The following is a 16,112-nucleotide window of genomic DNA, read 5'->3' as shown; positions in this document are numbered from 1 at the left end:
GTCACAATTGACACCAGCCAATCGGTCATTAAGCAAAGCAGTTAAGTGAAACAGGAATGTTGCTTATCTTATTTCAGCATTCCTTTGCTTTACAGATCTGCAAACGTCATAAATGCAAGGATTGGTCGTAAAGTTATTTTTCCCATTGTAATTATGGATAGTTGCTAAATGAGGCATTTTCTTAAAAAAAAAGGATTACTTTAGTGTGCCTTTTTGCAGAATAGAGCCATTTTAATGCTTCAAGGAACAGTACTTCAACTGTCTTGTACAAATGCTTTGCACAGCTCTGAAAAATATATTGCTAAATCCTATCCATAGCAGGTTATAACTGCTATACTGTATCCTTTAATAAAAATACACTAACCATGGAAAATGTTACTGATTTGTGTTCAGTACCCCTGTTCAATGTCCTCAAAATACTCATCTGAACTTTTGATTTATTTGAAAAATTACATACTGGGGAAATTACTTTACATGTATGTTTAGAAATGCTCATTCCATCAGTTATGGCCATTCCTTGTGGTAAGATTTTCCATTTTTCTTCTTCTCCTTTTGTTCCTTCTGAAGGCGCTCAAGTTCAGCTTCATACATCATTTCCTGAATCAGATATTTTTCTCTTCTCATACGATCCCTTAGATCTTTGGGAAGATCTGGGATTAAATAGGAAATCAAGTGTTTTATGCAAAACACAAGATGCTGTAAAGAAAGTTTTAAAAGCAAGTGAATTCACTTCCATACAAACCTGAACACTTATACAGTAATCTTTATTATTAATAAACATAATGGGAAAAATACAATTATGTCTCCATGCACATTTATGATATTTCTGTATTTACTTTTTAAAAGAATCACTTAACATCCTCACATCCCAAAGAAACCAAGAACTATCTATTCCTTATAGTACTCAAATGGCAATGTTAATTGCTAACTGTACTTACTAGTGGTCAATTTATTCAGTTCACTACAATAAAGAAATAGATAGGAGGAGGAAACAATCAAGATACATTTAAGAATTTTAAAAAATATTTTAGTATTATTTAAATTTTAATGTATTTAAATTTAGTGAATTATCTGTGCATCCATTATATCATATGATAATATAACTCTATACCGGCCCCCAACCTTTTGGACACTAGGTACCAGTTCCATGGAGAGAGGTTTCTTCATGGACCAGAGGGGGCATGGTTTCACGTGTGGCCTGCATCCCGTGGATGGGGCTTTGTTTGTGCTGGTCCACAGACCGAAGGTTGGAGCCCCCTGCTCTATAGAGTAATGCAGGGGGTTTAGCTGAATTTCTTTTAGTTACTTTGAAACTTTTGGGCAGTGAAATTGGTTTAAATATTTCAACTATGTTGTTACAAAAATGCTAACCTAAAATGTCACAGAATTAGACAAAATGCTTCTGTGAGCCATCCTACATACAAACAACGGTTATTTTGAATTAATAGATTCACACAGGAAGATCTTATACTGTGAATTTATATGAATAGTGTTCTGAAAACACTATTTTGGCAACCTTTCAATAGATATTCAAAGAGAAAGAAATTGAGCACAAGCCACTAATAGGAGACCAGAATTTATTATACAGGGTCAGCCTACCCAGTGTTAATAGGATCAGCATTTTATACCTTGACACTCGACCATTACAGTGGCAGTTCAATCATTTTTAAGTTTTACATTTGGAAGGCTGCAAAACTGAAATTTACCTCAAAAACGATAATAAATGCCAACCGTGCAGCTAAGACATGCCAGAATTGTAGTGTGTAGCCATAGGGCACTGGAGAATGAGGGGGATCACGATAGTCTCTGTACCTGAAAGGAGAAGCAAAAAAAGGATAAATTTTATCTATTAAAATGCAAGACATCTACTGAATGTATATTACCGTATTTTCTGGCGTATAAGACGACTTTTTAACCCATGAAAATCTCAAAAGTTGGGGGGTCGTCTTATATGCCCAGTCGTCTTATACGCCGGAAAATAGTACATAAATCAATCGAGCGTCCCCGTTCGTGCAAAGCAACTTCAAGCCTCCTTAGTCCAGTCCCCCCTCCAACGTGACTCTCCCTTCCCACCCCCAAGAGCCTCTAAGCCCCTTCCCCTCCCCCTTGCAAATGCCAGACCCTGGGAGCGGCAGGAAGCCCCTCACCCTCACCCAAGCGGCATCTGAGCATAAGCAGAGCGCGCCCTGCTACCCGCTCTCTCCCGGCAGTTGTCTTCTACCCCTGCAGGAGGACCGTGGGTAGAGGGGGCGGCATTTCGGGCCTGGCAGGCCCGACATTCAGCGGGGCCTTGAGACCACTCACCGGCGATCCGGCAGACGCCCGCATCCGGCCTCGCAACCAGCCGCAGAAGCCCGCACCCGGCTTTCCTTCCCCCCACCCGCACCCGGCTACCGGTTCCTGGGCCCTGGCCCCAGCTGCGGGCCAGCTTGCCAGCGACCAGGCCGACGGACTCCCGGCCACCAGAGGCTGCTCTTTGGGAGACGCTCCCCGGCGGGTCGGGGAGGGAGCGCCCGCCCGCCAGGCCGTTCCAGGAACTTCCGGGGACTTCCGGCAGGCCGGGGAAGAGCATGCCTGCCAGCCCATTCCAGCAACTTCCGGGGACTTCCGGCAGGCCTGGCGCCCCTCTCGCCCGCAGACCACGCAGCGGCCCTCGCCAGCCGGCCTTGGCATGGCCGCCCCAAGCCCAGCTCTCCAGCGCGTCTTCCGAGCCCACCTGGCTGACTGCCTCCTGGGCGGGGCTTGGTTCCAGACGCGCAGCTGCTCCATCTGCAAATGTGCTCTCAAATGGGTGGGTGGAAGGAAAAGCCCCTTTGGGCTTCAAAAGGGAGGCTTTGCACCATCTGCATCAGACGGGCATGAATCGGGCTTGTGTCGGACACTTGGCAACTGGCATGTAAGTATTTTCCGGCGTATAAGACGAAAAATCTTGAAAATCTTCTCAAAAGTCGGGGGTCGTCTTATACGCCGAGTCGTCTTATATGCCGGAAAATACGGTACTATATTCTTTGAAGCCTTTGTTCACCATTGATCCCATTAATAACTGAAAATAAAGGCTGTGAAAGAATTATGGAAATTCCCAATATACTGAGCTTCTAGATGACCTTAACAACAAGATGATTTAAACCATTTATGTTGCATAATGTTGCTTGCCATTAAAAAGAACAGTATGGCAGGTGTAGATAACTGTATAGGTAATAATTTCAAGAAGAATGGCATGCCAATCCTATCTGTTATTGTCACCCTATTCCATTTAGTACATATGTTTGTGAGGGACACATGGAATGATGAGCGAGAAAGGGGACACCTACCAAACTAGTGAGAATAGTCAGATCAGTCATGGTTATCAATGGTTTATGTCACAGATTACCACCACATTTATCTACATAAATAGCTGGTTTTTAACCAACTGTTTGGGATCCTACCTATTTCTTGTGTTTCTACCCCTTCTATCTATATCTCGCTCTTCTTGTCTTTTGGTGTTAAAATTCAAGCACATGTCTAATACTGTTATATTTTGATAACAAATTTAACGTCTAATGATATTCCTACGTTATAATGACAATTGGAAGTGAGAACTCCATTACTAAGCAATGTGGTTGTAAAGTGCAATATCACATGATCATGCCATTTAGTGATAGCAATTCTGACAGTCCCAGTTGTCATTATTAAATGAAGAACCCATGGATTGCTAAGTGGGGGATTTCTCAGTTTGAGTGTAATAGTATGGTAGAATATCTTTGAGAGAATGGGCGAAATGATCCTACCTAGAGAAGAGACAGCATAGCCCACAGCTGCATAGTGGATAGAGAAAGAGGCTCAGGAAGGACCTTCCTTAAGGTGATGGAGGGAGAATTGTACTTTCACACTTGTAGGATTCTGTTAATGTACCTTTACAATAAAACATAAGCTAGAAATAGCATATGTTTCTTGTCTGATCTACCTGGTAAGGTGGACATTCTGACTTCCTACTGACTTCCCTATTATCTTTGCTTGTGGGAAGCCAGCAGGGAAGGTTGGAAATTGTGGTTATGTGATCAGCAGGACATTGCAACAACCGGAATTCTGAGGACCTGTCTGAATTTTGAACAGTCAATGAATGGTCATAATCTGAGGACAATTCACATCTTAAATGTTTGTTTATATTTATGCCCTGTGTTGTTGTTTATATTTATGCCCTGTGAACCGCCCTGAGTCCCTTTGGGAGAAGGGCGGTATAAAAATCTCAATAAATCTAAATCTAAAATCTAAATGCAGATAGTAATGGTCTACATAGCTACTAATACCTCTAGTGTCTATGGGAGGATGTCAGAACAGGCTAGATGGTGGTTATAGCACGATAAAGACCAATATGCATGATACTGAATCATATACAAAGTGGTAGGGCTTCAATCATACCATAATCACCATCTTGCTTGTTTGTCCCTCCCTGTGGATGTCAGTGGATAATGTTCTAGCTTTTTCTATAATAAAATGGTATCCATTCAGCATTTTAGTAATTTGATTCATATGTACTGCATTGGATGAATTAGTATTTTACCACCCCATATTACTGATAGAAGTTGTGACACAGACCTAAGAATAACTCAGGAAATATTTATAGTGCTTGTAGTTATTTTATAAGAGTTAAAGTGCGATAGATTTAATAGTTTATTGTTGTTTGCATATGGTAGATTATGATTGTTTTTACTTTTATACCTTGTATTTAGCTCTGGGAAGTCGGGGAGGGGGGAGGGGGAGGGAGGTGTTGGGGAGGGTTGGGAAGAGGGGAGGGGGGTGGGAGGGGTTTTGTTTTGTTTTGTTAAAAAAAAAATGTAAAAAAAGAATAACTCAGGAAAATCCTGATTTGATTTCACACGGCATAAAGAACTTTTTTTAAGACAAGCATTTAAAGTTTTCTATTTCTGAAAATGGCTTTTTGTTGCTACTATTGCTGTAGGTCAGTGTTAATTTTTTTTGAAAATGTATACTTTTTGAATAAAAATAATAATGGTAAAGCAGTAAAAATTTCTAATAAACATGACAGCATTTTCACATGTTTCTTTACCTGCAATATTTTAAAGATACATCAGAAAGCTCACTTCCATTTGATAATAGTTCTGAACGATGTTCAAAATCGGACACCAGAAATAGTGATAAACTTGCATTAACATAGCCAACCATACATCTAGAAAGGAAGAATGATTTTACTCAGAACACAGCCTTCTTACACCAGATTCTATAATAAGTACTCATGAAAACTCAGGTCCATATTACTCAGATCATTTGCTAACAATGAACATCCTAGGAAGAGCTGTTGGTCCTAATTCTGGATTCATGAAAATAATACAGAAACTATCTGCTAACCTTCTCATCATTTACATTTGGGAAAATATGAGTAAACATCTCTTCTAAAGCAATAGTCAGGTTATTTGTAAGTTGAGATAAATATACATTGAGATTTTTATTATCCAGTAAAAAACACAAAATTGTTCGGTTTTCTAAGAGCTTGGGGTTTTTTCTGTTTCATAACTTCAAGAATAAAATACTGATTCTCAATTTAAATATTTTTTCTGCAATCACATGTTATATAAAATTATTTAAAAAGAAATCCCAGTCAATGGAGAACTGGACATGGAGTACTAGTTAGTAATGGAGTAATGTCACTGACCAGTTTTAAGTTATTTTTAATACTAAGTGAGCTAAAGGGCTATAAGGAAAAGATTGGAATGAAGAACAAACTTAACAAAACCAAAATTACAGAATATACACTGGACTCAATGGAATCTTAATCAAGGCTAATTTAGATGATATTGATTTCAGTTGAAATGAATGGGATGACGTGAATAGGATACACCGAATGCAGTATGGATCCAACCATTTTTATGTAACTATATTCTTCCTAAATAATACTTTTTATTTTTAAAATATTGTAATAGATCTGAGTTAAATATTTATTTGTGAATATGCTAAATATGTACTTCACTCATGCTGATTTTTTTTTGTATTTTCAACTTCAATTGGCTCGACACAGGTATGAATTTTTTAAACTTCAAATCAGTTTACTAATCCTAGGGGGAAAAAATAACATATAACAATGAAATGTCATTAAAGGCAAATAACAATATTGTAGATTTGCCTTGTCTTAGAATTACATTCATTTGCCCTCAGATATAGCATATGATCACATCATTAGCTACATGAGACTTCATTGGTTCCAAGATATTTTTTAAAAATATTGCCATTCCACCCCAGTAAAGCCCTTTTTTGCACTGAAATGGGATGATACAAACAACTCAAACTCTGAAGAGCCCATCATAAAAAGAGCATCTTTGAAAAAACATGGCAATCTTCTGCCAGGGATCGGCTGACAGCTACAACTGGAATGGAGTTGAAGCACTTTCTACTGGTCACTGTGATGGATTAAATAAACAAATAACTTTATTGACTTTCTTATAAAATGTGTTGTTTAATCTGCTATGCTTCTTTCAGTTCTCACTGTTCTCACTACCAGCAGCTTAAGGTGAAAAAAATTCATATAATGCAGTTTCAAAATGTTTTTCCTCAGAAAAATCAATGCAGCTATACATTGCTAGAAAGGATAATCAATCTCAGTTCTTCACACTCAGCTTTACAGGAAATAATTTTATAGAAATTATAGCAAGAGAATATTGGCTTTCCCTCCTGTCTGTAATTAAGTACCAAATCCTTGACTCATTAATGAATGAGCAGAAATGCATATCCAAAATTGTAACTTTGTCTTTTAGCCTTCTGTGACAAAGCCGCAATAACATCCAAATATATCCACTCATAAGAAAATTCCAATTTCCAAAATAGCATTCTGTATAGCAGGAATGCAAAATATAACACAACTAAATGGTTAATGAAACAAATACTGCCTAGCTTATTTGAATTCAGACATATAGATTATGCCATCTATGGTCTTTCAAAAAGCCTATAAGGTTTATTTCATAGCAAAGAAATATCAAAATAGAAATAATAGATCTTATTGGTATCACAGAGTAATATATTGTTTTATGTAGTGGTGTTATTTGTGATTTTGAAAAGTACAGTTAACTTTAATATGACAATCACATGTTCAATAATCTTAAACCAAAGTTATTTGTTCAATTATTAGCATTAGAATACTTGTTCTTTCTAAAAGGTTGTTTTGTGGCCTGCCTTCATTACTTTCTCATAAATAGCTAATAAAAGCTGGCTGTATTGGAGATTTAATCTCCTTCAAAATTATTTTATATTTTTGCAGTAGAGTCAAAGCAGAATAATTTGGATACAAAGAAAAAAGCCTAATCAATGATATTTCTCTGTAAATATCTCATTAAAAAGTTCATAGTCCTACCTATGAAAAACAGTGAAGTCTTAGATAAGTTGCTATGAGGTTCTAAAATTGAAACTGCAATAGACATTTGGATTATTTTGTGGGATATTTCTAAAAAAATTACTTTTGTCCAGCCTCTCCTTGACCTGCACATGGTCCATATTTGTAAGCATAAACAAGCCGTGGGATAAAATCGGAAGTCACAGCAATAACAAATGCATTTGTGATGACAGAAAGAATTCCAATGCCTTCAAGAATTCCATACCAGATTCCTAACAAAAAAAAAAGAATAGCCATGTCAGTTTCAACTTCTGAAATTATTAAATTGTAGCATTTACACACTACTTTAATCAACATTGCTTATGGTCCAGTTCTAGATAGGTCTACCAGACCTATTCCCACAAAATACCACTTGCTCCGAGATAAGTAAATATCAAAGATTTCCCCATTAGATATTTTTCCAAATGAATTAAAAAATCAGAGTGTGGTAGTACTTTTTCCAATTGATAAATTTTATTAAGTTTGGAAAAGGTGTCCTCAAATTCCTCTTGATGTTTTGCTACCATAGACTATGTTGGCTATTCTCCTATGGTGCCTACAAATGTATTAAAATAAAAAGCCTGCCACCCCGAGTCTGACATTTACAATTCAACAAATCTGGAAAGCACCAAAGGAAATCTGATTTACAGGATCCACCTTGGTGTATCATGATATTCCATCATTGGACTGTACTTATGATCTATAAATATAGTAGCACAACTCTACTATTTAAGGAGAAGCTTGTAAACAAAAATGTGTTTTGTAAAATGGACATGTACACATTGTCTTGGAAGTTCTGTTGGATATTCTGGAAGTGATATGGCTCAACAGAACTGAAATTCAACATTGTTTTGAGTTTCAGCCAAAATTAAATCTGAACCAAGCTTTTTTCTTTGTCCTCATGGGCTGTGCATTAGCCCACCTGCTGATCTTCACACTATCTTCCTTTATAACAAGGTTTGAAGTAAAGGACATTGATAGAAACTAAAGGGAAGCAGGGAGAGAAGAGTCTTCAAAAAGTTCAGATATAGGCAAATTAGTTGAATGTGGCATGAAGGGAATTAACAATCGGTTCAATCAATCTCCTTATGTTTCCAACACCTTTCTTTGGCCACCTTCATTTTGACACTACTATATCCTCATCTGGCTCCCCCCCTAAGTTGTGGCCTGGTACACACTATCTATTCCAGACATGGACTAAATACTTGTTTTGGTTTAAATAGAAATAACTGGAAATTACCCTTGGTTTTTTTTTTGCCTCAAACGTTTTCCACATAGCTACAATTCAGTGCTACAAGTATGGGAGAATTGGAAAAGGCAAGGCCCAAGATAGCAGGCTTATTAAAAATGGTCTCTCCCAAGTATGAAATACCTTGTGGTATAAGCTACCTGATACTTGATAGCTGCACGATAGGCTGTATCCTGTGAGCATCTGTGCCTTGGCTTTTTTAATGCCACAGAGTTGTTATGAAGAAGATTCACATTTTAATTGTCTGAAAATATTACCCTAGACCCATGATGGCAAACCTATGGCATGTGTGCCACAGCTGCCACGCAGAGCCCTCTCTGTGGGCATGCACACCATTGCCCCAGTCCTAGGCCTTCAGCTGGGTTTTATAAAACCTTTTCGCTTTAGGCTTCCGTTGCCATGTGCAAAAAAAAAGTTCAATCAATCAATTTCAACTTCTTGCAGGAAAAAAAAGATCTTGCAAAGTTGGAATTGATTGATTGAACTTTTTAGTCCCACCCAATCTGCCGTTACCAACGCATCCACACCCACCCAATAGGCCACACCCATACAATGGGCCACGCCCACCAAGCACCCGAAGATACATAAGTGGGTTTTGAGTTGCAGTTTGGGCACTTGGTCTCTAAAAGGTTCGCCATCACTGCCCTAGTCCTATATTAAACTTTTCTCAGTGACCAGATCTTAAGATTACAAATTTCAACTTCAATTTGCTATCACACCAATACTTTACACCCATTAAAAATTCTGTTTACCAATGTCTTTTGCTCTGGAAGCTAATGGCCGTCTCCACTGGGTGACAAATTTATATGCATCCAGGCGTATTTCAATGATATTGTTCAGTAAAGCCAGAAATGGAGCAAGTGGAAAAGCTGCTACAAATATGGTTGTGAATCCAAACTGAAGGACTAAGAAGGAAAATGTGAGAAGGAACATCATATTTAACCAATATGTACGTATATTTTATATATACTATACATGACCAAGTGTACAGTAATTAAAAACTAAAGGCAGAATAAGGCATGAATACAAAGCTTATGATTTCTATACAGAAATTAACATTTCTTTAGCAACCCACAACATTAAATACTAACAATGGCAGAGTCATAAGAGTAAATTTCTTCCCATAAAGATTGGAATCATCTATTTAAGCTTCTAGATCAAACCAGTTTCTCCTTTCAGTACCTCCTCTTTGTCTCTGCTATAGTTTGAAATGTTAGAAAGCATAGTATCTGCTATTAGAGTCAACATGCCTGGTTAATCTAATTTCATTTACGCTTATAGATCTATGATGCCTCAAAATTTAAATCACAGTGGCACGAGATATGTTTTTGCTGCAAAATGGTTATCTCTCTGAAAATAATTTTATAACCTTACAAGAATGGATGCAACACTATCTTGGAAGATGTTATTTTTAAAAAAGCACAATATTATTATATCGGACCACCAGAATCAGGCAACAAAGAAAGAATTGTTCATACTCATTTCGAGGTATTCATCAAAGAGTCCATAGGCATTTAAAGGCAGCAAGTTATAGTCTTTTTCCCATTGTGGTAAAGTTGTTTTTTGCTGTGAACCATACTCCTGCCGCAGTTTTCGTCTGCTCCACCAGTTCTGAATTATCCTGCAGAAGTGAATATTATTTTTTACATACTTTACAGATGACTTAAATTTCAACATTTACAGTTTTGCCATATACTTGTTTTTTATAGAGGTACTCATTTTCACACAATACCAATAAAAATAGCCACATAACAGAAACATAATTAAAATACGCATCTTAAAGTATAAAATAAAAATTGGAATAATCACTATACTAATCTGATTGCCAAAAATGTTCCAATGTGGTGGACCTAGCAATGAATGTCTGAAGCTGAATCTCTTCTCAGCAAGTCAGATGCTGAAAATTCCTCTGGATGGAATAAGAACATATCCACGTTGTGGGCACAGAATTTGAGAGCGCTTTATAACTTGTCACTGTTAGAACTTCATCAAAATTTAAGACTTAGAGCTAACACCCGGAGGACCCAGATGAAAACATCCAGGAAAAGATGACCCAAGCCCTGGCTGATTTCTTTGCTTGGCAAGTAGATTTCCAAAATTTTTCCATATGTGACAAAATATATAGAATTAACTCTTGTTACATGACAATAAGAAAGTCTCCAAGAGATGAGTTGGTGCACTTTTTTTAAAGAAAGTAACAAGAGAACAAATCCTCCAATGTCATTTCAAATCCAAATTGAAGCTCAACAATGTAGAGGTAATTATTTTGAACGACATTCCTATCAGAATCTATGTAAGTGAAAAGACTACTCTTTCCTGACTGAAATATTAAAACTACTCATATTGTTGGGAAAAATTAGAAGATATAGATTTTACCCTTTAATAAAAGAGATTTAGACTAAATACTGTGCAAAAGGCCAGAGAATTTATAGAAAAATAGAAAAATGAATTACAAGAGACCCAGAAAGGCATTAAGAAGAAAAGACCGAAACAAATTGAGAGACAAGTATATAACTAGCAAGAAATAAGAAGAAATGATGAGTTGAGGGCTATGGACATGGACCTTTCAAAAACAGTTCATCAACTATGTAATAAGATGCTTAATCTGGAATATAAATGGAGCCAACTCCCCCCACACAGGAAAAAAAATCACTATCTAAAAAAAGGATATAATTTGTCTTTAGGAAACACATATTAGAAAAAAAAGTAAAATATTTATTTTACAAAAAATTAGATGAATTTAGCTCTATGTATCAACCCGATTAAAACCACAATTAATAACAACTGATCAGGATGATAGATATGTAAAGGGTAGAAACGGAACTAGATGGCCAAAAAACCTGTGTGCTGGGAATTTATGCACTAATCAATCGAAATACTTTCTACAAACATGTGATGGACTTAATGTTAACTCTACCGTACCAAAGTTGGTGTCTGATAGGCAACTGGAATGCTATGGTGTTTCCACAATTCGATAGAGCATCTGAAAAAATAATCAAAACTACCCAAGGAAAATTGCCAAAGTCCTTCTTGCAGACAATTTAACATTAGTCAATATCTAGAGATAAAAAATTGTAATTCTAGAGAATATACCTATTTTTCACCAATCATTTTCAAAATAGACATAAGAATTTCAAAAAAATTAGTTACTCTGGCCTCAAAGACTTTGCTTGATCACAATCCAGTTGAATTGACTTTAACAAAGAAATCAGCAAACTTTAGATGGACACTTAATGAAACTTTATTACAGAAAGATTGGACAGTAAAGATGTCAAAGAGAAGTTAACAGAATTGTTTGACAAAAACATAAACAAAGGTACAGACATAAAAAGAGTATGGAATGCAAGCAAACTGAAAAAGAAAGACCAGGAAAAATCTGGGAGATCTTACAGGAAATTAAAAGTAAAGAAGAATTAAAGAAATCACCCTCAAAGATAAACATTCTAAATCAAACTTATTATCTATGTGTTTAGATAATTACAGAATAAATTGAACACCCTTAAACAAAAGAACTTTGAACATGCAAATAAACCAAGAAGGTGTTTGGCCTATATACCGGTATTAAGGAATGAAAAAGAGAAGATGATTTTCAAACTCCAGGGTGATGATACAGTTATAACAATTAATTTAGTAATACAGAAACCTTTCATTATTACTATTCCAATTTATATAAAGCAGGGGTCCCCAAATCTCGGCTATGGTCAATTACCAGGCTGTGGCCTATTTGCAACCGGGCTGTGTGAGTAGTGGGCTGGCGCATGTGTTGCTTGACTCATAAGAGTGGCGGGCTGGTGCACATACGTGAGTCAAGCTGCATGTGCATGCACATTGGCGCGCCACTCGTGTGAGTTGAGCGGCATGCACTGGCCCACCACTTACGTGGCCCGGTTCCCCTTTCCCCCACCTCAGCCAGGCCACCAAGCCGCAAAGGTTGGGGACCACTGATATAAAGGATCTGACATCTCTTCAGAATAAATAGAATATTATCTCCAAATGAATAGGTTACATTGCCCAGGAGGTATCTGTCAGCACGGCTTCTGTATTCTATACATGTTACAATAAGCAAGCATTAATATGTATATTTTTAAAAAGCACATACGTACGGGTAGCCTAATTCCATGAAGTTGTTCCAAGTCTGCTTTAGCACCATTATAATACCCATCTGCATACAGAGATCAATAAGGCATCCACTAGGGTGGCACTGCAGAAGAAGCAAGCAGCAAGTGAACAAAGGGAAGTTTAAGCCATGCTGACCGGGAATTATTGGAAGGAAATCCCAGAATTCATATTGAGGAAGCCGGCAATACACATTTCACAGGACTCAGCCTTGTATGTATCCTTACTACATCCTTATTAAATACATCTTTCAAATACTTTCAGTAAACTAAGAAAAGGGTACTTAAATATGTTCTTTGCTTGTACCTTGCTGTTCAAAACTGGACCAAGGTATTTATGGAGGAAAAATTTACATATTGCTATTTAAATTTGTGAATAAGTGCATGTGCTAGGTTGGGAGATTCATAACTCATAGAGGGTTTTGTGTGGTTTTTTTGAGCCAGAGAGGCTAGTATATGAGCTTTGGACCCTGGGAATACCAGTTTTAGATGATGTCTTACATTGGCATTAATAAATAGAAGCTATGAGGATTGAAGTGGGGAATCAAGGAAATCAGTTTTTAATCTGTATGACTGATTGGCTGTAAAGTTTGAAAAACTTCCCAGACTTATTAATGATTAGCTGTGCAGGCACACATTTTCACCTGCTAGGAAAATGATTTCTGAAGAATGGGCAATGAGGTCTACAGACCGGTCAGTCTGGGAGTGTTCAAAACCTAAACTTTACTGACATCTGCCTACTAGCATGGACAACACAAAGCCAGACAAAGCATGAACAGTAGTAATCAGTCAAATGGGTACAGTAAACTTTTTGCCTTGTCAGCTGCTATAGAAAAAAACTTGGAAGGAGATGGAGATGTCTATGCAAAAACAGTTCAAGATAAAAGAACATAGGGTCACAAATTAAATATTTGAACAAAAACTCTGTGCATATTCTCAGTGTTCCTCTTGCAAGAACATCTAGTATATGTTTCTATACCATATAGTATGTACAATTATCATAGTTTTAGTAGAAATTACATAGCAATTATCTTAAGGCAGCCGTCTCTATATTGAATTGCAACTTTACTATGCAATAATGCAACAATTATTCTGAAACATGTATCCCAATGCACGCATGCATGCGTGCACATGCACACAGACACACATATCAAAAGAGCTAAAGAAACTTAACTCCAAGAGGACAATTAAAAGCATTATAGTTATTTGTGATTTTCCCATGTTAGTTAATAGCAAAACTTGTAGTTTTCTGAATTTAACTTTAGATTTAAAATGCAAGCATATTTGGACATCCTGCTTAGTATTCACCTACCTACTGATCTGTTTGCCTGCCTGCCTGCCTGATAAAACCATCTCATTCCAGAGGCTCTAGATGATGCACAAAATAAAAAATGAAGAACATAATAAAAAACAAATTATAGCAAATTATAATAGTGCAGATCTTCCTCTAACTGCATAATACCTATAAGTTAAATTGGACTATTTTCTGAACAACTGTGTAATTGGATTTAAAATGCAATGCATCCTTTTACAATTCTATATGCATTTATATTGTAGTAGGCCACATTAACTCAATAGCAATTACTTCCAATAAATTGCACTGTTAATTTCTTCATACATTATTTTTAGTACATTAGATATATTTTAGATACTATACATTATGAGATCCTTCCAGATCCTTCTGCATAACGTAGTTCAAACTTAAGAATGTATATGTTGAAACTTTCTTCAATATGCTTCAATATTAACATAAAGCACTTACTTCTTCTAGTCTCCATCTGTTTATCAGTCTGAGGTAGGCACCAGGGTGACCTGTAAACCTTCAATATGGGAGAGGTCATCATGCAGGTATGTTTTTGATCAAAACAATAGGAATGTAAGAGGAAAATATCAAAGAGGCACAATTGTATTTTTCCATGGAAAAAGGCATTAAATTTGCATCAATGTACAATGTACCAATTGTTTTCTAAAAATATTTTTGAGGTTTACGTAAGAATCTAGATGTAACATAAAGGTTATTTTTTCTATCTATAAAAATAAGATGTGGGCTAACAATAATTTTGTTCTTGGTTTTGATTCATAGATAACCATTTCAGCTTAGCCATATCAAAATATTCATGATAAAGCACATGCTAATATTGCAAACAAATGATAAATTTAATAGTTTTCAGGTGTTTGTAAACATCCTCAAAACATTTTATTTAAAAAGTGGAACCTTCCAAATGATTAGTGTGTTAGTGTATTAAAAGACAAAAGCCTTTTCATAGTTGCAGTACACTGCCAACTCATACTTAAGCAGTGGTCCACTAGCACATCTATATACCTCTTTTTATCCACATTGTGTAATATTCTGATGGACTGTCAATACACTGCATTGCAATATAGCATTTAAACTTGCATAAAATAGCCTCAGCACACTTGGAATAAAACTGGGCTAGTTATGCTTGTGACGTATTGTTCCAAATACAGGTAGTTCTTGGGTTATGATGGCAATTGGGACTGGAACTTCCATCATTAAATGATGCAAATGAAAAGTGCAATATCACATGACCACATTGCTTAGCAATCACAATCCCTGCAATCCCAGTTGCTGCCATAACTCAAGAACCACATGGCTCATTAAGAATAGACTTCACGTGACCATCATGTGGTAAAATTGGAATTCAGGCAAGCAGGATAGCAGGTGAGAGCTAAGGTCAAGTGGGAGACCACTTTGGGAGAGCACTACACTGTGTGAGAGGTTATCAGAGGCAGCCACATGAATGGGGAGGCAGGTAGGTGTGGTACAGACTATAGGGAGGTGGGTGCTGTGGGAATGTGGTATAGAGTGTAGATGAATATAAACCTCAGATGGACTAACTTACAGAATGAGTCCAAAATCTGGGACCCATGATTCATGTGGAATTAAAATCTGGCAAATTTTATAAAATGCATTATGACATAAAATTACCTTAAAACACTTACAACATTAGAAAATGTCATTAAAAAAATCCCTGTGCTGATGCTTGACTATGCTATCCAGCTCAACATGGGCTATTATCAGTATGAAATGAATGTATCCCAACTTTTCCATTGAAGGCAGTGCATTAGAAGGTCTGCCATTGTTGAAGGCACTGAGGAATCTGGTAAGGAAATATCTCTGAAATGATAGCCCAAGGGGTTATAGGTTGCTAGTATTTATTAAAGATGGAAAAATGGATGGAGAGATTTAAGTTTTACAAATGCTGGCAATACATGACATGTATGCAGGGAATGTACATTTATTAAAAGAAGTGAAAATGGCTGCTTATAATATACTTTCATCTATTTCATTGTAAGAAAGTTGGTGAGTTGAATGTATGAGGAGAAATTTGAAAGGAAGATCAACGCAGTGGGAAAGATTTAATGAAGA

The 16,112-nt window shown here is 36.7% G+C and overlaps 1 protein-coding gene across 1 annotated transcript in view; it reads right to left on the bottom strand.

Moving 5' to 3' along the window:
* Nucleotides 1–504: 504 nt before the first annotated feature.
* The window catches only part of ANO4 (anoctamin 4), a gene marked incomplete at both ends in the record, with an annotated part of 108,193 nt that continues 92,585 nt past the window's right edge, over nt 505–16,112 (bottom strand). The window contains 8 exons of the mRNA XM_083365360.1: nt 505–696; nt 1,707–1,812; nt 5,048–5,167; nt 7,443–7,590; nt 9,359–9,511; nt 10,085–10,227; nt 12,710–12,807; nt 14,484–14,541. Coding sequence (XP_083221486.1) covers nt 505–696; nt 1,707–1,812; nt 5,048–5,167; nt 7,443–7,590; nt 9,359–9,511; nt 10,085–10,227; nt 12,710–12,807; nt 14,484–14,541 — 1,018 coding nt within the window. The remainder of the gene's footprint in view (nt 697–1,706; nt 1,813–5,047; nt 5,168–7,442; nt 7,591–9,358; nt 9,512–10,084; nt 10,228–12,709; nt 12,808–14,483; nt 14,542–16,112) is intronic.

This window comes from Vipera ursinii (assembly GCF_947247035.1).
Source record: "Vipera ursinii genome assembly, chromosome: 6".
Taxonomy (NCBI): domain Eukaryota; kingdom Metazoa; phylum Chordata; class Lepidosauria; order Squamata; family Viperidae; genus Vipera; species Vipera ursinii.
Note: the sequence above shows the minus strand (reverse complement) of the source record. Positions and strands in the feature narration are given on the sequence as shown.